Here is a 25,297-nt window from a genome sequence, read left to right as displayed (position 1 = left end):
CTAACAAGTATATGAAGAAATGATTGGCTCTATGTAACAAGGAAATTGCAGATTTAAAGCAAAGTACCCTTTAATATCCACCAGATTGGCAAAAAGCAAAAGTCTGAATAATATTAAATATTAGTTACAATATGAGGAATCACAAACCTTCAAGCACTGCAAGCAGAAGTATGGACAGAGCTATTCTTAAGAACAGAATCCGTGAAATAAAATTATACACACCCTATGTCACATTAATTCACACCTAGTTATACAGAGAAAAGTCTTGCATAGGTCCACAGGGAGACATGTTACAAGGACTTTCACTGATTCACTGTTTGTAGTAATAAGGAGTTTTCACATAGCCTAGATTGTCCGTCACTAATAGAATGTCAAATAAAAGATGGTAGAGTCACGCTAGGGAATGTGGATCCGTTTTCTATTGCTGCCATAACAAACCACCACAAATTTAGCAGTTTAAAACAACATCAGTTTTATCACCTTACAATTCTGTAGATCAGAAGTCTGCTAGAGGTTTCAATGGACTAAAATCAAGCTGCTGGCTGAGTTCCTCTTTGGAGGATCTAGAAAAGAATCAATTTTTTGCTCACTCAGGTTGTTGGCAGAATTCAGTTGCTTGGGTTGTAGAACCAAGGTCACCATTTTCTTGCTGGCTGTAAACTGAGGGTGGTTCCCAGCTACTAGAGGAGGCTGAATTAAATCATGGCCCCTTTCTTCCATCTCCAAACTCAACAATGGCCACTCAAGTCCATCTTGTGCTTTAAATCTCTGCTCCTCTTTGTTCCATCTCTTCTCTTTGACCTATTCAGGAGGGATTTTCCACTTCTAAGGACTCGTGATTAGACTGGACCCACCTAGATAATCCAGGATAATCCCTTCATTTTAAGGTCCATAACCTTAATCACATCTGCAGAGTCCCTTTTGCCATGTAGACTAACATATTCACAGGTTCCCAGGGATCAAGACGTGGACATCTTTGGAGATCATCATTCTGTCTACCACAGAGTATAATGCAGCAGTCTGGAGCAATGAGCTAATGTTCCTACATGTATCAATCTTTTAAAATGCAATATCTAAAGCACCATATCATTCATGTAATTTAAAACACACACATATATATATATAGTGCAACATTTTTCATTATTCACAGATACATATTTAGGGACTTCTCTGGTGGTGCAGTGGTAAGGAATTCATTCTGCAATGCTGGGGACACCGGTTCGATCCCTGGTTGGGGAACTAAGATTCCACACACCACGGGGCAACTAAGCCTGCACGCCACAACTACTGAGCCCGTGTGCCTCAACTAGAGAGCCTGTGTGCTGCAGACTACAGAGCCCACATGCTCTGGAGCCCACACACCACAACTACGGAGCCCATGCGCCCTGGAGCCTGCGTGCCACAACTAGAGAATAGAAAATCCGTGTGCCACAACTAGAGAGAAGCCCACGTGCCACAACAAAAGATCCCAAGCACCACAAGCCGCAACTAAGACCCGATTCAGCCAAAAAGAAAAATAAATAAGTAAATAAAATAAAATAAATATTTTTAAAAGATACACATTCAGGTGAAAAAACACAATAGAAGCCTTTGCACAGATCACTGAAGTGCCATAAACTGATAAATATGATTAAGAAAACTCACTGCATCTGAGAACCAAAATAAAATAAAACAGAGTGGCAGAGGTGGCGCTGATGATCTGGGAATACCTATACTACACAAGTTTGCTTTCCTACTATTTTTATATCATGCTATCTTCTTCTGTCTTTAAAATTCCTTCATTATAATTCTGCTGAAGTTCTAACAAATCTACAAAACCTCCCCTAAACTGCCCTGTTTGGTTCCATCATTTAGATTTGTTCATTTAATTCTCTGATTACTTCCATATATCTCTAAGTTATATTTCGTTATATTTGTTTTTACCAGTTTCAAATAGTTATGTTTATATAACTATATCATTAATCTTGACTTACTGGATAATAAAGTCTTATGGCACAGTGCATCTTTTACTGTCTTTGTATTTCTCCATATAAACTAGTATTATAGATAAAGTATATGGTAAATAAATATTGTAGGCTAAGTACCGGAAGTAATATTTGCTACAATATAGTTCCATGGGGAACTTAGCGCAAGTCTAAGTACTATGCAGTGTTCTCACTAGATATCACATAGAAATCCTCCAAGAAAAATAGGGAAATCATGTAATTTATCTCCACACAAGGATACTTTTGAGAGTGAAGTGGGTGCTCTTAACAATTATGCTTGAACGAAAGGTATAAGCCAGAATAGGCCCTGACAAACTGGGACATAGGTCACCCTACTCAAAAATATATTGAAGAACATGGAAAACAGCAATACATTAAATCAAAGTCTTTAAAGTGAAGCCAAAATGTGACAGGTCAAAGCAAACAGACATAGAATTTTTTTTTAAATATATTAAACCACTTAAAACTCCCCATCATCATTGCAGGTATCTAAGAAACAACAGAATTCTAGAGATCAATCTTATACATAACAATCAATAATTAGTTCTCCTATACAGGTTAATATGTTTTCCAAAGACATTCCCCCCCCCCCAAAAAAAAATGAGTCTAAGAGACAGAGAAAAATACAGTACTGGATTCTGTAAGTAAATTTAAGTTTTGTAAATACAGGATAATTGCAACAAGTAAAAGTTATGGGAAAGATAACGATCTACTTGTCTTTTCAGTGATTCAATTTATTTCACTTCATTCCAATTCAACTAATATTCAATGAATGCCTACAACTTCTAGAACCTAAAATAGGCATGTATGGACACAAAGATATAAAAGAAAGTATGCCCTCTAACTGTTCAAAATTAAGAGAAAAAAAGACATTGATAACAAATGCACTAACATTAGACAGTGGTAAGTGCTAAAATATACAAATATAAATAAAGTATAGATGTATATATATGTGTGTGTGTATACATACGTGCATCTATGTATATACACACACCCATATATATAAAGGTATAAGCAAAAAATGTAATTCTTTCTAGAAAAAAAATAAGGCTTCATGTAAGTAGAAACAGGAGCTTGACTTACTTTGAAGAAAAGGTAAGATTTAGGCAGACACACCAAGATACACCCTTACTTAAGGATCTTGGCCCTTGCTATTTTTTTGCCTGGAGTGTTCTTCCCCCAGATATCCACATGACTTACTTCTTCACCTCCCTCAAGTCTTAACTCAATGTTAAGACCTTCCCTCACCTCTAATTAAAAATTGTTAACCATCCCCCTCAAACCCTCCCCCCTCTTCCCCCATGTTATTTTCCTCCAAAGCACCTGTCGCCAGGGCCTAGGAAGTGCCCGCTACCGGTTGTGCCACCCACATCTAAGTGAATGGCGCCCTCTAGCGTTCTTGTCTGCACAGCCCGTGAAGAATGCACAGCCCTCAAGCTGTATTGCTATCCAATGTACTAGTTACTTATTCCTTTGTCTTCCCCAACTTAAAAGAAATCTCCGCAAGATATTTTGTCCATTATGTTCATTGCTACACCCTCAGCATCTAGAAACCTGTCTCTCACATAATCAACACCCTATAAATATTTGTTGGATTAGTGTAAACCTAGAGAGCACAGAATTCTAAGTAAGAGGAACAGCATGAGCAATTACTTAAAATTTTAAGAATGAAGGATTTTTTTTAATTCATTACTTATCTGTTATAGCTGTAGTTTGGTGAGAAGAGGGGAAAAAAAGTGGTGAGAGATGAGGTTAGAAAGGACAGATGATAGTGAGCCTCAAAAAAGTAGAACAGTAGGGTTTTGAGTCAGAAACACCAATGTTTCAATTGAAATTCTACTTCTAATTTTGGAATCTTGAGAAATCATTACAGTATAAAAAGGGGTCTCTTAAGCCCCACCTTACAACATCATTATAGAAATTAAAATTCAGTGCCTTAAATTTTTTCACAGAGCCTAGAACAGAGTAGGTACTCAATGAACGCTAGTTTTCCTTAGAAAACTGAAGATTGGGACTGTAAGTACAAAATGGGAAGGCATCAAAAGTGAGCAAATGAATGACTTCATCATATCTATACTTAAAAAGCACAATTCTGGAAGCGAAGTAGAATATGTAGAAAAACAAATAAACTGAGAAGCAGGAAGTCAGAAAGAAAGCAAAACACAGTTAATACCTAAACAGAGCAGTAACAAAAGTGGAATTGACCAAAAACTTTATATGAAAACCAAGAAGAAGAGGATTAGAAAATAATACCTAAGTATCCTAACTCAGGCAGCAGGATGACTGGTGGTGCAACCAGCAGGGACTGGGAATGACAAGAAAGCTGCTACTTTAGGAAGAAATAGACACGAGATTCAGAACACTTTGATTTTGAAGTATTTGTGGAGCAAGAGGTCAGACTGTACAGCCTGCAGTTGAAAATACAAGTCTGGTACATGACGAGCTCATAACTAGAGATAAACATTTTGGGAATAAATATCAGATTTGAATATAAAAGGCAATGATACACAAGAAGTACTGTATCTCACAATCTCAAAGGCCAACTTAATCCACGTATTAGTCTACAACCAACTCTGTATCTAGTTCAGGTGGAATAATCACAGAATTAAATTGCTTTGCTTTTGAGAAGTACCTTCGCCATCTGGTGGCAAAAATTACAAATACAGGTTAGTTTCTAACCATTCAAAAGCTGAAATGATCCCCTACTTGTCATCTGGCTTATCAACATCATTTCCAGCAATATATTACACAGAAAGGATCTTTCATTCTTCATTTCTATCATAACTGCATTTCTATTCTCATTTTTACTCTGGCCATTAATACATTCAAATTATATAACTGGAAGAACTATTGGTAAAAACATAACCTTTCAGTTCTCCAGGACTTTTCCACTTCTTCATAATTTACGTATTGCATAGTCCAATATACACCACAAGACTGTTAAATAACTATGAAATTAAGGGTATTACTAAAGCTCATATTGCCAAGTCTCCTGCTTTCAACAACTAATAGTTTGGATTGTTTAAGGAATAAAATGGTTTTTTGAAACTAGATATATGCTTTGAACAAGCTGATCAATAGAACAGTACAGAACATCTATAAATATACTCCAGCATATAATTCAGTATGTGGTAAAATGGCATCTCAAATCAGTGGAAAGAACAGATTGATCATTCAATAAACACAGTGGCCAAAGGGGTAATCATGTGCAAAAAAAAGTAAGGTTGGATCTGCATCTCATACCATATTTTAGTAAATTTCTGACAGATCACTGTTTTACAATGTAAAAGTAAAATCATAATAGTATTAGAAGAAATCATAGCAACGTTTTTTAACCTTAGCAAGGAGAGGGCCACAACAGAATATTGGACACTTCTCCATCAGAGATATGTGAATGAGCAAAAAGCACAAGAAAAGATGATCAGCAGCAGGACTCCTTAGGGAAATGCAAACCAAAACCACAATGAGATAAAACTTCACACTCGCTAGGATGACTATAATCAAAAAGACAATACAAAAGAATCAAAACTTATGTCCACACGAAAACTTAAAGAGTGCTATTTGTAACAGACAAAAAAAAAGTGGAAACAACTCAAATGTCCATCGGTTGATGAATGGATAAGCAAAATGTGGTATATCCGTACAATGAAATATTACTCAGCCATAAAATGAACAAACTACTGATGTATGTTACGACATGCATGAACCTTGAAAGCATTATGCTAAGTGAAAGAAGCCAGACACTAAAGGCCACATATTGTATGATTCTATTTCTATGAAATGTCCAGGACAGGCGAAACCATAGTGGTATAAAGTAGATCAGTGGTGTCAGGGAGCTGATGGCAGAGGAGGATGGGGAGTGACTGTTAACGGGTACAGAGTTTCCCTTGGGGTTGATGGAAATGTCCTGGAATTAGATACTGGTAATGGTTGCACAAATTCATAAACACACTAAAATCCACTGAACTTTATACTTTAAATGGGTGAATTATTTTGCAAGTGAATTATATCTCCATTTTTTGAAAATACGGAGTCATATAAGAAAACAATATTCTACTGAAGTAAAAGATGTACTTATGTTTATACACTGGAAAAAGAACAATATAAGCGAAGTCAAAGATAATAACAAACTGGGAAAAAGTATTTGCAGTCTGAGGTAAGCAGAATGCTAAAGATTTCCCACCACCCAGTGTACATACCTTGTGTTATCCCCTTCCCTTGAGTGTGGGCAGACCTGCGGATATGATGGGATTTTAACTCCTATGATCAGGGTACATTATATGACAAAAGTGAGGTGATTTTGTGGATGTAATTAAGGTACCTACTCTGTTGACTTTAATCAAAAGGGAAATTATGGTAGGTGGGCCTGATCAAGTAAGTTAAAAGAGAGTTTATAGAGGTCAGAGAGAGAAGTCAGGGAGATTCAGAGCATCACAGGCATTTCCCTGTTGGTTTTCAAGAAAAACTGCCATGCTGCAGGGAGGACCACCTGGCAGGAAACTGTGGGTGGCCTCTAAAAGCTGAGGCCCTCAGTCACACAACTTCAAGGCACTGAATTCTGCCAACAGTCAGTGAGACTGGAAAAGAACCCTGAGCATCAGATGAGATCGCAGCCCCAGCTAACACCTTGATTTCAGCCTAGTGAGACTCTGAGCAGAGGATCCAGAATTACCTGTAGCCCGATCTTGACCCACAGAAACTGTGAGATAATAACAAGTTTATGCTGTTTTAAGCCATGAGGTTTGTGGTAATTTGTTACGCAGCATTAGAAAATTAATACACAATCCATTTCACAAAGGGTTATTTTCCATAATACAAATGGAGATGCTAAAAATCCATTTCGATAAAGACTAACAACTCAATAGAAAAATGGGCAAAATATATGAAAAGAGGGTTCAAAGAGGAAAAAGAAATTTAAATGTTCTTAAACATATGCATAAATGCTCGACTTATTTATGATACAAGAAAGAAAGATTAACAGTATAAGGCAGTATCATTTTTCACAAATCAGACTGGTAAAGATCAAAAGTTTTATAACATTGCATTGGCTAAAGAATTAGAAAACAGGATTCTTAACAATAGTGGATAGAAGTATATATTGGTACATTCTCTACAGTATACAATTTGGCAATGCCGACAAAAAAGATTAAACTAACACATATCTTTTGACCAAGTGATTCCACTTCTGGAAATTTTAATTTATCTTATAGATTTACTCTTACACACAAAAAAATTTAGTACGAACATGTATATGTATCCATATATATGTGAGATTATTTATTACAACAGTGTTTATAATAGCAAAAAAATCTGGCAATAACCTAAGTGTCAATCATTAGGGACTAAATAATTTTGACACATCCATTAAAAATAATGGTGAAGAACAATCCTTATGCACTGGTAAACATGTTATTAAATGAAAAAAATAACAGAACACTATGTATATGCAATCATTTTTAAAGGAATATATATACACATATATTTTATATATAAAATAATATATTTACATATGTAAATATTTATATATGTAAAATATATTCTTATATTTTCAGAGAATAACAGTAACAGAAATAGTAACAGTGTTTGTAGAAGTAAAAGAAACTGAGTGGTTAGGATATGCAGCAGTATATAAAACAGAGAAATAATACACAGAAGAAGAAATATACTTTGAAGCATAAGACAATCCTTCCCTATGAGCTCGAAAGTCTTAACATTTACTCCAAAAACAAGTATTCAAAAGAAGATGCAAATCAAAAAGGTGGGTAATTATGGAATACAATCTTAAACCATAGTTCAAATTACCATAGTTATTTTTCAAGTAGCTATCAAAGCTATCTCTATAGAATAATACTAAGAATAGAGAATAATACTAAGTCATTTAGAAGAAAATTACTCCTAACACTTGCTGATAAAGAAAAAATATGCGGATGCAAAGAACAGACTTGAGGACATGGCGGGGTACTGGGACAAAGTGAAAGAGTAGCACTGACATTTATACACTACCAAGTGTAAAATAGATAGCTAGTGGGAAGCAATTGCATAACACAGGGAGATCAACTCGATGCCTGATGATGACCTAGAGGGGTGGGACAGGGAGAACAGGAGGGAGGCTCAAGAGGGAGGTGATATGGGGATATACGTATAAATACAGCTGATTCACTTTGTTGTACAGCAGAAACTAGCACAACAGTGTAAAGCAATTATACTCCAATAAAGAGCTAGGAAAAAAAATTTTTTAAATAAATGTAATCTAATTTTACTAACAATTATATGCCATGAATGAATTCAGAAGTTGTTGCTCTTGACTTTGCACCGTTTAAGAGGCATGAAATGTAAAATTCTATTTATATCCTTTTTTAGACTGGGTAATTATTTTATGGTCCACTGGCAAAATCAATTTTGATATTGAATGTCAGACCAAAATGTACCCAGACCATCCTAAAATACTCTTATATATGTACCATTTTATAGTCAAATGGTGAGATGTTTTAATGGGTTTCAAATAGCAAGAGTTTATACGCATGCTCTATCTCAACCCTAAGTAGCATAAATCCTAGCTCAACAATCTTGGACTTTTACTGCATTTTCATAGCAAAGTTTTGTTTCTTAATCACTCAGTCTCTCTATATCACTTTTCTTTAACTTATCATACAAAATTCCCAAGCATTATGTACAATACATATGCCAATAATATACTGATTTTCAATATGAAGGGGACTACAATACTCCTTTTATTCATTTATTCAACATATTTCTACTGATGGTCATCTTTCCCACCACGTGGAACAGCTGAATAGTGAAAACCATTATGCAGAGACACGAGTAGAGCAGATAGGCTGAGAAACAGAAAAAACGATACTGAGATAGAGTTGTAGTATTTGAATCCATTACTCCAATTGCTCATAAAGTCTATCCTCATTCTTTTTCTGGGGTTCTGTCAGACACCCCAATATCCTTATAATTCATCCCCCCTTTTCTTTAAGTTATTTTATTACTCCATTCATTCAGATTTTCAACAACTGTTCACTGAGCACCCTATGTACCAATTACTATGTGAGGTGCTAGGAATACACTGATGAAGATACACATGACTCTTGCATCATGAAATTTGTTTAATTTGTTCAATTCCTCCCTTACTTTTGTAGAGGAAATTTTGTGTCTTATAGTTCATAACCACCACTTTTAAAATGCTTTTTAAAAGGTCAACACTTACCAGTGCAATGGTGTTCTGTTAATGATGCCAATAATTTACTTTTTGAGTGTACAAAGAAACTTGGAATTCAAAATGACTAAAATTAATCATAAAGCACAGTCATTTCATGTAAAAGAAAATTCATGCTTCACAGAATGACATATAAAATATACCTTCTGTACCCGTAAGTATTATTCTGTCATTTTTGATTCTCCTTAAAGTAACTATACTAACTTTTGAAATAGATGTTGCTTCTTCACTAGATATTATTTTCTTTTTTCCATTCATGTATTCAGTGACTATGAGCCCCTAGTGGATGGCAAATGAAAAAAAATTTTGTGCAGGTTATACATAATCAGTTAAAACACATTTTCATTTTTTAGCACCTTGCTGATAAAATATTTATTGCAAAATTTTTTTAATTACCAAATAATAAAATACATGAATAGTTGCACATTTACACTATACAATAAATGACAATACCACTATAGAAAAAACATCCAGACTACTTTCTATACATTCTACAAGATTGTTCAGCCTCTATTTCCTGCACATATTTCATATGCATCTATCTAAATTTTCCAGAGTCTCACAAAAACCTTGATTCTTGAATCTCAAATGCTAGAGAATGAGCTGTGACAAAGCTGGCCTAGACACCAAAGCAAAAGTGTGGCAGCAATGCCAAATATCTCTCCCACCACCACCAGAGACCTTTCAGTTATGCTTCATTTTGTCACCGAGTGCTTTGCATCCTATCCTTAAAAGAGAAATGTTAGCTATCTTGTGTCCAAAAAGTTGGGGAAAAGATAGAGTATTGCTGTATTTCAGATGAGAACTCCGTTCACAGCACATGCATCCTGCACAGAATGAAATCATGTCAGAAGCTATAAGTACAAGGTGGAGACCTATCAAACTCAACCCAGCTTATAATGCAACTCAATAAAATATTTTATATAAAAAATCCAGGACAAATGCCAATCTATGCAGGCTGCCAGGAGAGCGGGTGTAAACTGGACCGTCCTGGGCAAAGTGGCATGTATTACAATTCTATTTATAGGTCACTTAAATGAAAGAAACTTGACAATGGTTCAAGTTTAATTCAATTGAAAATAGGAGTAAAGACTCTCTTTTTTCACCTAAATATTGACATTAAAACTATTAAAATTATTTATTCCGAGTGAACAGCCTTTCTGACTTCTACACAGTAAAACCAATTCTCATAATATGTTAAACATCGTTTTAAGAAAAAGATATACATTGTCTTCAAGAGCTCATATCATATTCTTAAAAATAAAGACATTCCTTCAGTGTTGGCTATGTGAGAATATGCTATTATATATTTTCATGTCTACTGATTGATCATTCTGCCAATAAAAGACAAAGATGCTACAGAAATGACACTGGTCACATCAAAGGCACTAGTATTACAGTTTGCATTCATTCATCATCTGCACCAAGCATTTATTGAATGTGCACAAGTTACTGGAAATAGTACCCAATGTCTAGTCATCTTGTTGCCTTTTTGTTTTATCTGATATTCTAAAAAGTATAGAAGAAATATCTAGGAACGGGAGTCACAGGAGGGAGGGGATATGGGGATAAATGTATAAATACAGCTGATTCACTTCGTTGTCCAGCAAAAACTGGCACAACAGTGTAAAGCAATTATATTCCAATAAAGAGCTTAAAAAAAAAAAGGTTATGAGGCCACTCGCTTCCACGTTACTAAGATTCTTTTCCTCCTAAGGCAACCATCGGAGTTTTATCTTTTCTAGGTCCTTGGCTCTTTATAGTTTAACCTCTTTCTTAACTGTACATTGATTCCCTTTTAAAAATTATTTCCCTTTACATCACTTTATCTACCTCCTCTCATCTTCATGTTAGTTTTCCCTCATCACATATCCCAGGTAACCATTTTGAATAAGATTTGTAAGAATTAAGTCAGTTTCATAGGACAGCTCATAGAAACAGTCCACATAATCTGTACATGATATGTATGTAATCCACACTAAGTAAACTCTAAATATAACTTGTTTGTTTCTAGATCTACTATCAGCATTCTATAAATACAGACATCTCTGAATCTATTAAAAAGTGTCATTGTTGAAAGACTGATTCACATGTATTGGAAACATTTTCTCCTGTAATTTCTTTAAGTATAATTTGGTTATACATTTTCTTAGTAACTTTTTATGAACAAAATTTTTATTTTGATGATGCCTATTTTGTCATTTTTTGCCTTTTATGATTAGCACTTTCTGTGTTTATCTACAAAATCCTTGCCTACATCATGAAGATAGTCTCCTCTGGTTCCTCCTAGAAGCTTTACAGTTTTAGCTCAAAGCCAGGTCACAAAAATTTTCTTCTGTATTTTCTTCTAGAAGTTTTATACTTTTAATTTTTATATTTACAGCCATGATCCATTTTTGGTTATTTTTATGGTAAAAAGGCAAGCTTCAAATTTCATTTTTTAAATGCATATTCATTGTTACAGTACAACCTGCTTTAAGTCCTCTCCTTTCTGTCCCTTCTCTGTAGAATTGCCTTTGCATCTTCGTTGAAAATGAGTTGTCAATATGAGTAGGTCCATATTGAACAGACTCTCCATTCTGTTTCCTTGATCCATTTTTCTTTATGCCAATACCATACTGTTTTAATTACTGTAGATTTATAATGTCTTTAAATCAGGTAGTGTTTGGGCCTGTAACCGAGATCAGTGCTTTAAGAACTTTCTTATTTTCTAACATGGGTGTCTTAGTGCTATAAATTCTGCCCTAAGTACTGCTTTAGTGGCATCCTACAAATTCTGGTGTTGTGTTTTCATCTCGTGTGTGTGTGTGTGTGTGTGTGTGTGTGTGTGTGTTTTCATCTTAATGAAAGTTTAAAATGTTTTCTACGTTCTCTTTTGATTTCTTCTTTGATTTTCAGGTTATGTAAAAGTGTGTTATTTAGCTTCCAAATATTGAGGGATTTTCCAAAGGTCTTTGTGTTACTGATTTCTGATCACAATGAAATTACATTGTGATCAGAGAACATATTTTTTATTACTTGAATTCCTTTCACTTTAATGAGACTTATTTAAAGGTCAGAATATGGTCTACCTTGGTTACTATTCTGTGTACCCCTAATGAATATTGCATTGCTGTTTGGTGGATTGTTTTGTATATCAATTAGGTCAAGTTGGTTGATACTGTTGTTCAAGTCTACTATGTCTTTGATGATTTTCTGTCTACTTGTTCTATCAGTTATTGAGAGAAGGGTATTGACAGTGCCAATCAAAATTGTGGATTTGTTGATTTCTCCTTGTAGTTTTATCAGTTTTTCCCTCATGTACTTTGAAGCTCTATTAATATAGACACAGATATTTAGGATTTTTATGTCCTCTTGATTAACTGACTTCTTTATTACTATGAAGTAACATTCTTTACTCCTAATAATATTGGTTGCACTGAACTCTACTTTGATCTGAATACAGTCAGCTTAAGAGAAGGCTTAACACAGTATATCTTTTCCATTCTCTTACTTTTAACTATGTTTGTCTTTATATTTAAAGTCTGTTTCTTGTAGATAGTATATTGTTGGGTCTTCAATTACTACCAATCTGAAAATCTGTGCCTTGAGGTGTTTAGACAAATTATATTTAACACAATTATCAGTATGGTTAGGTTTGTCTATCAGTTTTGCTCTTTGTCTTCTATTTGTCTGATGTGCTTTTTCCTTTTCCCCCTTTCTATCTTCTTTTGAGAGAGTATATTTTGTATTCTACTTTATTTCCTTTGTTGATCTATTAGTTATAATTCTTTATTTTGTTATTTTAGGGTATATAATACATATCTTTAACCTATCATAGTCTCTCTTCAAACAGTACTATACCACTTCAAATACAATAAAAGAGCTTTGCAATAGCATACTTCCATGTCTCCCATCCCAAATGCTATGCCATTGTTGTCATATATTTTATTTCACATGTGGTATGAATTCCAAAATACATTATTATTGTTTTTATGTAAACAGTCAATTATCTTCTAAAGATTTTTAAATAACAAGAAAAAAAGGATTATATATTTACCCATGTATTCATCACTGCCATTGCTCTCCATTTCCTATGTATATACATATATCTATCTGGTATAATTTTCCTTCTGCCTCGAGGACTCTGTTTACCATTTCCTACAATGCAATTGTGCTGGTGATGAATTTTTTCAGCATTTGTAAGTCTGAAAAAGTATTTTTGTCTTCATTTTTAAAAGATAGTTTCACTGGGTACAGAATACTGGTTGATGGTTTTTCTTCTTTTTCAGTCTCTTAGTACTTAAAGACATTTGCTTCATTCTCATTTCTCTTATATTGTTTCCAACAAAAAATCTGCTATAATCTTTATCTTTGTAAACATGTCTATATATAAACATGTCTTTTTCCTCCGGCTGATTTTAAGATTGCTTCTTTATTACCACTGGATTATGATATGCCTTAGTGTATGCCTTCACATTTCTTGTGTTTGGAGTTTATATACCTCTTCAGAGCTACAGCTTTGTAGCTTTAATGAAATCTGAAAAAATTCTGGCAATCATTTCTTTAAATTTTTCTTTGAACTCTCCATGCTGTCCTCCCCCTTCAAGGACATTGTATAATAACTACTTGATATTGTCCCATAGTTCATGATACTCTTTCACTTTTTAAATTATTTTATTCATTTTTTTGTTCTGTGTTTCACTTTGGATCATTTCTATTGGTTTGTCTTCAAATTCTCTGATCTTTTCTTCTTCAATACCTAATCTTCCATTATCCCCATCAAGTGCATTTTTCATTTCAAATATTATAATTCTCATCTCACTTTAGCATTAGATCATTTTAGCATTTATTTTCATATATTACATATCTTTACTTAACTTTTAAAATTATATGGAATGCAATTATAGTAACTATTTTAATGTTCTTATCTGCTCATTCTAATATCTCTGTCACTTCTGGATTGGTGTCCAGTGTCTGATTACTTTCTCACTATTGATTCTGCTTTCCTGCTGTTTTGTATGCCTGGTTATCTTTGACCAAATGCCAAACATTGTGACTTCTATCTTGTTGGGTGCTGGATATATTTGTATTCCTATAAATCTTCTTGAACTTTGTTCTGGGAGGCAGTTAAGTTACATGGAAACAGGCTGATCCTTTCAGGTCTTGTTTTTATGATTTGTTATTCTGAGAGCAGTGCCCAGTTTAGCACTAATTATTCCCCACTGCTGAGGCAAGACTTTCCAAAATATTCTACCCAGTGTTCCAGGAATCTTGAGGTTTTCTAGTCTGGCTGCTGGGAACAGACACTATTCTTGGTCCTGTGTGAATGCAGTTCAGTGTCCCTCCAATCATTTTGGATGATTCCTTCCCTGACCTCCAGCTGTTTCTTCACATGCATGTCCCAATCATTCCTCCACTGAATACACAAGGATTACCATCTGTAGATCCCCAGGATATCTTGCTGTTCAGCTCTTTTCTCTGGTACTCTGTCTAGCAAACTCCAGCTGCCTTGATCTTCCCAAACCCTCAGAACTGTCTTCTCAACTCAGGAAGACCACTGGGCTCTACCTATACTCCTCTCCCTTGCAACATCCTGGAAACTCTTAAAGCAGTAAGCTAAGGCAATCACAGGGCTCGCTTTATTTCCCATCTCACAGGTATTATTCTTTTATGTTGCCTAATGCCCAACATCTTAAAAACCATTGTTTCAAATAGTTTGTCTATTTTTTCTGATGTTTTAGGTGAAAGGGTAAATCTATGCCCTATTACTCCATCTATACATATAGCAGAAGTCTTAAACATATATTTTAATTATTACTTTCACTTTAAAATAATCAAATGCTCACAAAGATACTTGGAAGGTCAAGAGTAACAGACAAAAAAGGAATGATGGTTATTACCAAACTGTTAACTATTCATTATACAAGTTTTAACTTGCTTTAAAACTTTACACTTTAGATCTAAGATAATCAATTTACATTTTATTACTCTCTTGTCATCACTTACACCTGGTAGCATTTTTCACCATCTAACAAAATGAACTGAGATGTAATTTAGTCATATGACTTTTTTGTTTTCCACTCTTATGTAACTAAAATTCCAAACAAAATCAAAATGTGGTCTCTCAGTACTTTCACTGTGTCATTATTTAAGCAGTAAAATGTAGAAATAAATACTTAAGAATCTGTAATGCCTATAAAATATTGTTTCTTTGTAGCTATGCTTCTTAAAGTGCTTCATAGTCCATTAACAGCAGGTAACTCTGTTACTTTTTCCTATCATTTTTAAATTTTTGTTTCACATAGAGTAAGGAAGTAGGGAAATAGAATAAGAAATATTACACAGTAATACAATTATGAGATCACAGTGAAAACATTCTTACTGAAGATTTAACCTAATATTCCCAATATATTCAATTTTAAATATGAATCATGGTGAAAGTATTTGGCCATGTGGTAACAAGTAATATCTATACTGAAATTCAATATCTGTTGAATAAATTATGAGTTATAATATGAATGAATACAATCTTCTACTAGCTGAACACAATACTATCAACTATAGGAGAGGAAAAGAAATGGAAGAGAATGCTTCCAAGTTTATACATGGCAGAAGACCTTAAAATACAACATAACAAAGAATTTTAGAGCTGGAGGTGTTTTCAAGATCTTGGAGAATGTCTTTCCTATTTCAGAGATGAGAAAGGATATACATCTACAAATGCTAATGGTAAAGGGAAGAAGTTAGAACAGGACCTACATCTTCTAACTTCTAGTTTTTGTATCTCTTCCACCACACAAATTATCCATAATATTTCTTACTTTTTAACTTCTCCCAACATTCCAGGAAGTACTAAATAAATAAACAGTAAAATTTTACATAAAAGAGAAAAACAATTAACTGTTTCCTAAATTTCACTAATTTTCAACTAAGAAAAATATGAAGCATTCAACTTTCAAATAATTTCAAATGTATAAAACATCAACTAAATGCTTTAAAACAGTTTTACTTTGGTTTTTCTGTAATTTTGTAACAACAAAAAAATAATTTTAAAAATGGCTATTTCACCCACCCGCTTCTAGATCCCATCTTAGAACCTCTAACCCAGTGGTTCACAACCCTCTTCCACCCCAAAGCCTCTTTGTAAAACAAATACTTTGTAATATCCTCTTTACTACCCTTAAAAGGAAATCCAGAGGGAAAAATGTCCTAACAATTTACATAATTTTTAAGACATATATGTTCCTAACTCTATAATAAAAGGGAAAATAAATAATTTATTTTTTAAAAAATAAAATATATTTAAATAAGTAAGTGCTCAGGCACCACAATCCAAGATATAATAAAGGAGTCATATACTTACAGCTACATGAATGTGGTCAACCTGTGCCCCACTCAATAAAAGTGTCAGAACAGTATACTCAAATATGGAGCAATATTGCCTCTAAGAACCACAAAGGTCCACTAAGTGTTAGCGACAGAGCTACAGAGGACAACTGTCATCAAGCTATTAAAGGATGCTGGTCTCTCCCTCCCTAATATATCTTTAGATGCTTTTGTGCTTTGCTACTGGTCTCCACTAGCATCACTTGGAGCTTGTTAGAAATACAGATTCTCGGGTGCTCCCTCAGACCTATCAAATTCAAACCTATTTTGTAATAAGATCATCAGGTTATGTGGATGTCAATTAAAGGCTGAGAAACCACTGGGCACTCCCGGGGGACACAGTAAGGGAGAGCATAAGCAAACTGCACATAACAAAAGAGTGGTTATTTCAAAATGTATTTGGAAATAATAAACATATTTGAAAATCTCTAATGATATTTTGTACCTAAGTTGATAAACATTTTCCATTTTTATAAATAAATAAGTTAAGTAAATACTCATTAACTCAGCTAAGGTCTAGGGCCAACTTGGTATTCACTCATTCAGTAAATACTAAAGTTCTATATGTAAAGCACTGTGCTAAGATCTGTAAGAGAAGTACAAAGTCATAAAACAGGTAAAAACCACTGCAGTATATAGTTAAACATTAAACTAAAGCGCCTAAAAAGAAGGAAATGTAACATACGTTTCTCTCAAACATAGTTCTAGGTCCATAGATTTAAATTTAATTAAACCAAAGTTTCTCTTTTTGAGGTCACTGGTTTCTCAATGGTATTGAAGAACAAATTATTAATAATACTTTAAACTGGAGTTATATTCTCTATGAGAAGCTCCATTTCACTGTCCAAGTCAAATACTGCTAGAAGACCCATTCTAATAAGAAAGGAGAGAGACATTGGGGAGAGAGAGAGAGACAGACAGACAGAGGCAGAGAGACAGAGAGAGAAAGAGAGAGGAGGAGGTAAGAGAAACAAGAAAATGGGCTTAACTAAAGTAATTTAAATAGTAACTAAAGAAAACGAGCAAAGAAAGGAGCAATCTCAACACCACTACTTACTCTCTAGGACAAGAAAAGGCAAACTTTTTTTTGTAAAGGGTCATAAAGTAAATATTTTAGGCTATGAAGGCTATATAACATGGTCTTTTGTAGCTACTCAACTCCTGTTACTACTATGGTAGCTGAAAGCAGCCATAGACAATAAGTAAACTAATAGATGTGGGTGTGTTCCAGTAAAACTTTATTTACAAAAGATAGATGGCACAGATTTGGTGCTAAGGATGTAGTTTGCTGATCCCTTGGCTCTAGGGGAAAGAATTCAAAGGTTCATAGGTACACGCCTAATAAATTAATACAGAATCTGCATTTAAAAAATAATAGGCTGATGATAAAGGGAATTAAATTATTCTTGAATAGAAAGTATTTTCCAAATAAAAGTTTATACAAATTATAACCAATTCCATTTTCTAGGCATAACTACCATGTCTGATAGTAAACTCTAACTTTTTCCCTGACTAAACGTAATTCTTATAGTAATTCTTATTAACAAAAGAAGTTATTAGGCTGACTTGTATGAGGTTCAGAAAGCAAGGATAAAATCACAGGATACATTGAGTCATTAGAGTATGCATTTACCAGCTATAGCTGTCAAAGGCACCAGGCAAAAGAAAAAAGAAAAAAAGGAACTACTACATCTTGCTTCCCCATAATGGGTCGATTCTACTGTTTATCTGGGCTAGTACTTTGTCAATGAAAGAAGCATTAAGAGATAATATTGCAAGAAATATATTTGTTCTTATTACCACCTTATTCAAAGATTAGAGATATGCTTCCAGTTTCCCTACAATGGTGAATTAATTACTCATAAATTTGTTGGATTTATTTTTAACATCCATAACCTCCTGACGATATGCTCTCCAAAACTTAATAATCTATTATGTGACCCAGTATTTTAGTATTTCCTTTTTTCTTCCCAAACCTACCTTTCTAAAGTTCAAAGGAAATTATCTTATGCAGATATCTAGTTTTTGAAGTGTGTTCCCATTATCCATTTTACTGTCATTCATTCATTCATTTAAAATCCTATCTCCATTGGTTATCATCTTTTTTTTTCACCCAAGCTCATATACTTTGACCATTATACTTGCCATTTTACAGATTTTCTTGATTTCTAAAGTCCCTGTATAGCAGACACTGCTACTGTCTCAGCCCACACTGCCTTGTCCTTCACTGTTCCCTACACAGCGATGTGCTCTTACTGTATTTGTAACATTGTGCATGAGTGCTTTCTCTGGCACAGGAACATGCTTGAGCAATGAGTTCTAGAGTTAACATCCCCAGGAAGAGCGCTAGACCAATAGCAAAGGAAAGTTATGGGTAAATACCACGAGCCTCCTTGCTCATCATATGGGATTACTCTGAGGTTATGATACCTTGTCTCCCGAAAGTCCCAGTAAGATTGACACAATTGCTAAAAGAGGTTACCTGCTCTTGAATGTATCCAGTGTTGTATTCTTTCTCTTAACTGGATCATTTCCCACTTCCCTACAGATAGTGCCTGGGATTCCCTTCCATACATACTTTCTGCCCTCAAATCTTTGTGTGCTTAAGGTGGGCCTCAATCTAAGATGGTCCTCTAACCTTAAAATTCTTGGGTTCCCGGGATTTTGCCTGAGACATGTTCATATCATGCCAGCCATGAAATCACCACTGTTCTGCCCAAAGATAGGATTACACTGTCTGTTTCACTTTTGCTAGATTTGAAAAGAACTGGCACAACCATTATTTTATTATTCTCCCGAGACATAGCAACACACCAGGGTGATGGCTTTAGGCACTTTCTGAAGTGACTCCCAGTTACCTTACCTGTTATAATTGAATGCTCATGTAATAGAAGCGGGTATGCCTCGCACCAAGCCTGACACAGGAGAGGCTGGGACACTGGTGGTGGTGCTAGGGGCACGCCTCCAGGGGGCTCATCGGCTAGCAGCAGGCAAGGCTCTGAGAATTGGCGGAGGGGTCAAGATGGCAGGTTGGACCCTGAACAGCCCTGAACCTGATAGGGGGCATGGACGCCTGGGCGCAGTCCAGTTGATAGCTGGCCTGGCTCGGGTTCTTTGGGCTCAGCTGAGCACCTCCCCCCAAAACCCTGCAAACCTGGAGGCTCACAGCCCTCCAATTCTCAGCCACCACTCCCCTCATTTGGGTTTGGGGCTTGAGATTTTCCACCCCCAGCGCCTGGCAGATTGTTGAGCCAGGGAAGCCTGATCAGGTGGCCGACAGCAGCTGGAGGGCAGCACCACCCCGCCCAGTGCCGGACCTCAGGCCAGCAGCCAGAGTCCAGGCTTCGCAGAAAGGCAGTTAAGGGCTGTCGCTATGTAAATGGGTCAGTTGCCCCCAAGTTGGAGAAGGGTCTACATCACAAAACCTAACTCAAATTTTGTTACTAAGGGACTCATGTTGAGCAAAATCTGATGTTAACTTTAAAGGAGAGATTTGTTCTTTGCCTTCAAATTGTAATAGGGGTGGGGCGGACAGGCAGCCCTTAGCATGCCACCCTTAGTATCTGGCCAGCGCGTGGCCGTTAGCACGAGACCCCTAGAACAGCAGTTAGAGGCCCCGATCCGCCAACAGTCAGCCTCGCAGTGATCCTCCGGGCAGAAAGTGCGGTGAGAGGTGGATCGTGGCCTTCTCCCCAGGCCCTCCAGCCTCAGAGCCAGCGGCTAAGCTGGGTTGGGGGCGGCTGGACAGGCTGAGGGATGTGTCCTGCAAAGCTCCAGAGCCCTTGCCACAGCCGCCCACCGGCTGGGCCCAGGCCATCCACCGGGCCCAGGGCTTGACCTCATGGTGGCGGCAGTCTCCATGGGTCACAGTGAATGGAGGCCTCAGCACCGGAGCATATGGACATTTGCCATTAAGGTAACAGCTTCAATTAACTTCAGTCTCTCTGTTCAAGTTCCAAAAACTGGTACAGCTTGGATCAGTTGTCTACCCCTAGGAGGTGGCCAGAGGTCAGGATTAAGTTGCAAGAGCACTGCACATCATTACTTCAGGTCCACCTCTGTGGTTGTGGCTATTCTCAAAGAAGGGCAATTGTTGTGAGCTGGGAATTAACCTGACTGGTATTTGCTACAAATGATTCTCTCCAGTTTAAGTGAAAAGCCCAGCTGGGCACCTGGCTCCCTCAGTGATGACAGCTGGGCAGGGTCTGGGGACCCAACTCTGAGGGTACCACTAGCTGAGATCTGCCCCTTCAGCCGGGCCTGGGCCCTGGCAGGAAGACCCAGACCGGGTGTTGCATGAACACTCCCAGGCAGGGTAACTGTTCCGCACAGGGACTCCCTCCTCTTACACAGGGCCTGGACTCAACCCTGCCCTTTCTTGTCAGAACAGAGAATAACATTTGTTTTGGTGGAGGTTTATAGGAACATCATTACCTGATCATGACCTGACCTCAAGAACAAAGGATCTGACACCAAGAAGTCTAACAACGAACTGTACCCCTCCCTCACCTTTCCTACGAAAGGGCTTTGCTGAAAGCTTAAGGGGAGCTCGGAGTCTGAGGGGCATGAGCCACCCGTCTCCTCGCATGGCCCCGCAGTATACCTTCCTCTGCTCCAGACTCGGATGTTTTGGTATTGTTTGGCCTCACTGTGTGTCAGACACACAGACTTGCGTTCAATAACACTCAGAACCCACCATCCTATAAGTACAATTTAGATGTTTTTCCACAAATGTATGACTTTATACTTGTTCACACGTAAATGTATCTGCCACTTCTAGATAACAAACATAATGTAGACCAGATTTTTTTTTAAATTTTCATTTCAAACAGAGGAATATGGTATAGAAGAATAATCTTCCCAAGAAAAATTTTCATTCTCCCCCCTCCCAAAGTAGGAAATTCAAGAACCATAAACACAATTTTTAAATGTCTAACACTTTGAACGTGGAGAAATCCATAGACTTGAGCCAAAAGAGTACATAACAGAGTTAGCCATGGAAAAAAATCAAACTCATGAAACCCTTTCATCAATATTTACCTGCTTGGAAAACCACTTCATCCTTCAACCCGAGGCAAAACCTTTGGAGACATCATTAATCTTTCCCGTTCTCTTAATTCCTCTTTCAGTTAGTCCCATCAGTCTAACCTCTCCAAAGTGTCTTTAAAAAGCATCTCTTCTTCATTCCCATTGCTCTTATCCCAATTTGTCTTTCCTGTTACCATCACCTTCCATCTAGGTTCCCTGTTTCACTTCACTTCTTTATTCTGGAAAAACCTGACATTCCCTCACCAAACTGAAGACTGTTCAAACCTGTAATAGCTCAAGTCCTGAACATCACTTTCAGCATTTCTATAAGATATATGGACATTTACATTACATTTAGACAACTCATTTGTTGCCTAAACATTTCATGTATTTTTATTTCTGTTTGGAACGAAGATTAAAAATGTTTACCTAAAGATTAAGCAAAATGTTTACCTGTCTGAAGCTACGTCACTGGCAATATGGTGCTTCACTCCTGACCCATTTTTAATAGAATCCTGTCTCATGAGCCCATGAGATCGACTTTTCTCCACTGCAGGTACAGAGAAGTCACCTGAGGGTCCTTGCAACTGGGCCTGCTCATGCAGTTTTGCTTTCTTCTCCTGAGGCGCCTCCTCATTCCTCAGTCCTCGGAGAACCTTTTGATCAGGTGGCTGTGGTGTATTAGATCCACTATTATAAAACCATGCTCCTGATTTAGTGAGGATTTCTTGTTGTTTTCGGCACAAATTACACACCCACATAACCTGCACATGAATATACAGGGAAACGAAATTAGTGTTTCCAAAAGTTAAAAGCAAATAAACATAGAGACAACTCAAATTAACAAAAAAAAGCATATTATCCTTTATGAAGTTAAAATGTAATCCAGATTAACTGCTATTGTTAATTATATCATATATCTTTTCTTATAATTTTGTCAAAATAATTACAATGAAATAGACAATATTTACTGGCAGTAGAAATACCAAACTAGAATGTGAAATTACTAGTTGTTTATTTGTATTCTTTGATTGTTTTTTATTTAAATTAGGGACATAGTATAATACACAGCAAATGGATTTCTGAGGTGAGAAAATCTTGGCTTTAAATACCAACTTCAAGACTGGAAACTTGACAACCTTCAACAAGGTACTGAACCTTCGTAGCTGTAAAACTTAATTTCCTTAATGATAAAATAGAGAAATAGGGATAATAATGTTCATTTTCCTACATTGTTTTGAGGATTGAACTAATTTATATAAAATGTCTGGCACAATGCCTGGTATATGTTGGAATTTCACTAGATTATCCACTAATATTAGGTTAATCTTCTCTCACCAACTACATTACAGCTTCTTGAGGGGGCTTTTATTTCTTTTGAGTAGCTCCTAATAGCGAAAATGAAGCTAGGAACATTGCTGATCCTCAATAGAAACCTATTAATTGCTCACAATTTTACTAGGATACTTTACATAAAATGTACCATTTTAACCACTTTTAAGTGCACAGTTCAGTAGTATTAAGTATATTCACACTGTGTGAAACAAATCTCCACAATTTGTTCATCTTGCAAAATTCAACGTCTATATCCACTAAAGAGCAAATCTGCTTTTCTCCCTCCCCTTATCCCCTGGTAACCACCATTCTACACTTGATTTTCTAATGGATATGTTTTTCAGACTCCAGGAATCTAAGAATATTAAAACTAACATCTGTGTGACCATAAAACCTTCACCTGCTGAAAAATATTTTTCAATTAATCAGAAAAAAAAATACATTCATGAAATAAAAGGTAAGTTCATATTTCAAGGTTTTTTTTTTGTTTTGTTTATGTCAAATATTGACTGTTACACAGCTCTCCAGATTACTAAACATCTCCTCATAGTTTAAATAAATTACAATAATATACACAATTGCAGTAAAAGAAAAATTTAACACAGTATTTTCAACTGATACAAGGATGCTTTTGTAAAATACCATTTAAAATTTTTGCTTAATTACCCACTATTCCAGTTCGCATTGTTTGTACAGTCTATATAATACTGTACTTGATCATTTTTATTTTGTTCTCTCTTCAAATTGTATATACATTTCAAAGCTCAATGGGGACAAGGTCTATATCTTCTATTTGCATAATAAGACCTTATGAATTATACAACAGTAAGACCTTCTAAATGTTTGCTAACTTGAATTCATTTGAAGTCTTTCGGGGGGATGTATTATAATAAAATTTTTTATACAATTACACTAAGATTTATGTTTCATCCATTCTCAAAAGAATTAGTCATCAATAACATCAATTTTTGTGACTATCTTATTTTTATAAGTAAATAAGAAAGTATTTTTTTATATTAAAATACCAAAATCTCATTCAGATTTTTAAAAATAAGATAGTCACAGTTCATAGTTCAAATTTCTCTTGCTTTGAATACATACAAAATTTAAATATATCTAACTCATCACTAGTCTCAAAACTCAAATTTCAACCAAAAACTTCAGCCTTCTAATGCCATCTTGTGACAAATGTAGGTATTGCAGATCTCTTTTAAAAGTGAAAGGCACACTAAATATAGAACCAGAAAATGTTAAAATAAATTAAAATTTGAATTTCAACTTTTCTGCTTTATTTTAAACAAATTGCTATTCATGTTACAGTGATAATACATCTATATGATTCTATGATATGAATTTATCTGGACTAAGTCACTCAGAATTTTGAAAAATAACATCCTTTCGCACCTGGTAATTGACAATGAAACAGAAGTGAGTTTGTGAGGCAGACAATTATTCAATCATGATCATCTGCAGAAACAACTTATTGCTGCTTCATTATTTGTCACAAGGTAAGCAGGTTACTTAAACTCTTCTATCTAGAAGAGAAGAGATTCTCAAAGAGTATCCCTAGAACAGCAGCTTAAGTATCAGCTGGGAACTCTTTAGAAGTACAAATTTTCAGGCTCCACCCCAGACCTACTGAATCAGAAATTTGGGGTGGAACCCAGAAATCTGTGATATTTATTTATTTATTTAGCCAAATCCTACAGATGATTCTGATGCTTGATAAAGTTAGCGAACCACTGCTTAGCAAAGAGATTCCCAACTCAATATGTTGAATGAGTTACAAGTGTGTTCCTCAGAGTGGCTAGGGAAGGCCAGGGGAAGCCATAATCAGCCTTGCCAACTTACCTCAGTGTAAACTAGGTAAATTTATGATACTATTTGTACAAATTTATAAAGTTAAATTTACTCATTGTACAAACAGCATCATTTCCATGTAGTGCAAAATGAAAAAAAGACTTGGAAGCACTATGGGTTTAGTTTTCCTCATCTGTCAATACCCAGTAGATATTAATATAAGATAAATGACTGTAAGGTGTGAAGGATGATGTCCGATTCCTGTTAAAGACTCTCTGTGTATTAATACCCTTCCCATACTCTCTGTACCATTGTAACCAATCCAATGCAGATTGATTGCTCCTTTTCTAACTAGATTCTATGTTCCCTCCTAAGCTGCTGGCTTCTAGTCATCTTCATGTCCTAACACCAAATTACCCTTCTCTTACTATCTCCTCCCACTCTTGAAGTAAGAGTTTATTAATCTTTAAAGCTCAGGAAGCCTAAATTCACTCACTCAGTACAGAGACCGACACTTTCACTTGAAACACTTTATTTACACACATTGCAGCTTAAGTAA

General features: G+C 35.7%; 1 protein-coding gene across 23 annotated transcripts in view; it reads right to left on the bottom strand.

Moving 5' to 3' along the window:
* RIMS2 (regulating synaptic membrane exocytosis 2) overlaps nt 1–25,297 on the bottom strand; it is a 577,683-nt gene that overhangs the window by 377,272 nt on the left and 175,114 nt on the right. For all 23 annotated transcript variants that reach the window (XM_057735252.1, XM_057735261.1, XM_057735257.1 and 20 more), the window contains one exon: nt 22,057–22,367. In XM_057735252.1, coding sequence (XP_057591235.1) covers nt 22,057–22,367 — 311 coding nt within the window. The remainder of the gene's footprint in view (nt 1–22,056; nt 22,368–25,297) is intronic.

The sequence above is a fragment of the Hippopotamus amphibius genome, chromosome 5 (genome assembly GCF_030028045.1).
Source record: "Hippopotamus amphibius kiboko isolate mHipAmp2 chromosome 5, mHipAmp2.hap2, whole genome shotgun sequence".
NCBI classification, from domain to species: domain Eukaryota; kingdom Metazoa; phylum Chordata; class Mammalia; order Artiodactyla; family Hippopotamidae; genus Hippopotamus; species Hippopotamus amphibius.
Note: the sequence above shows the minus strand (reverse complement) of the source record. Positions and strands in the feature narration are given on the sequence as shown.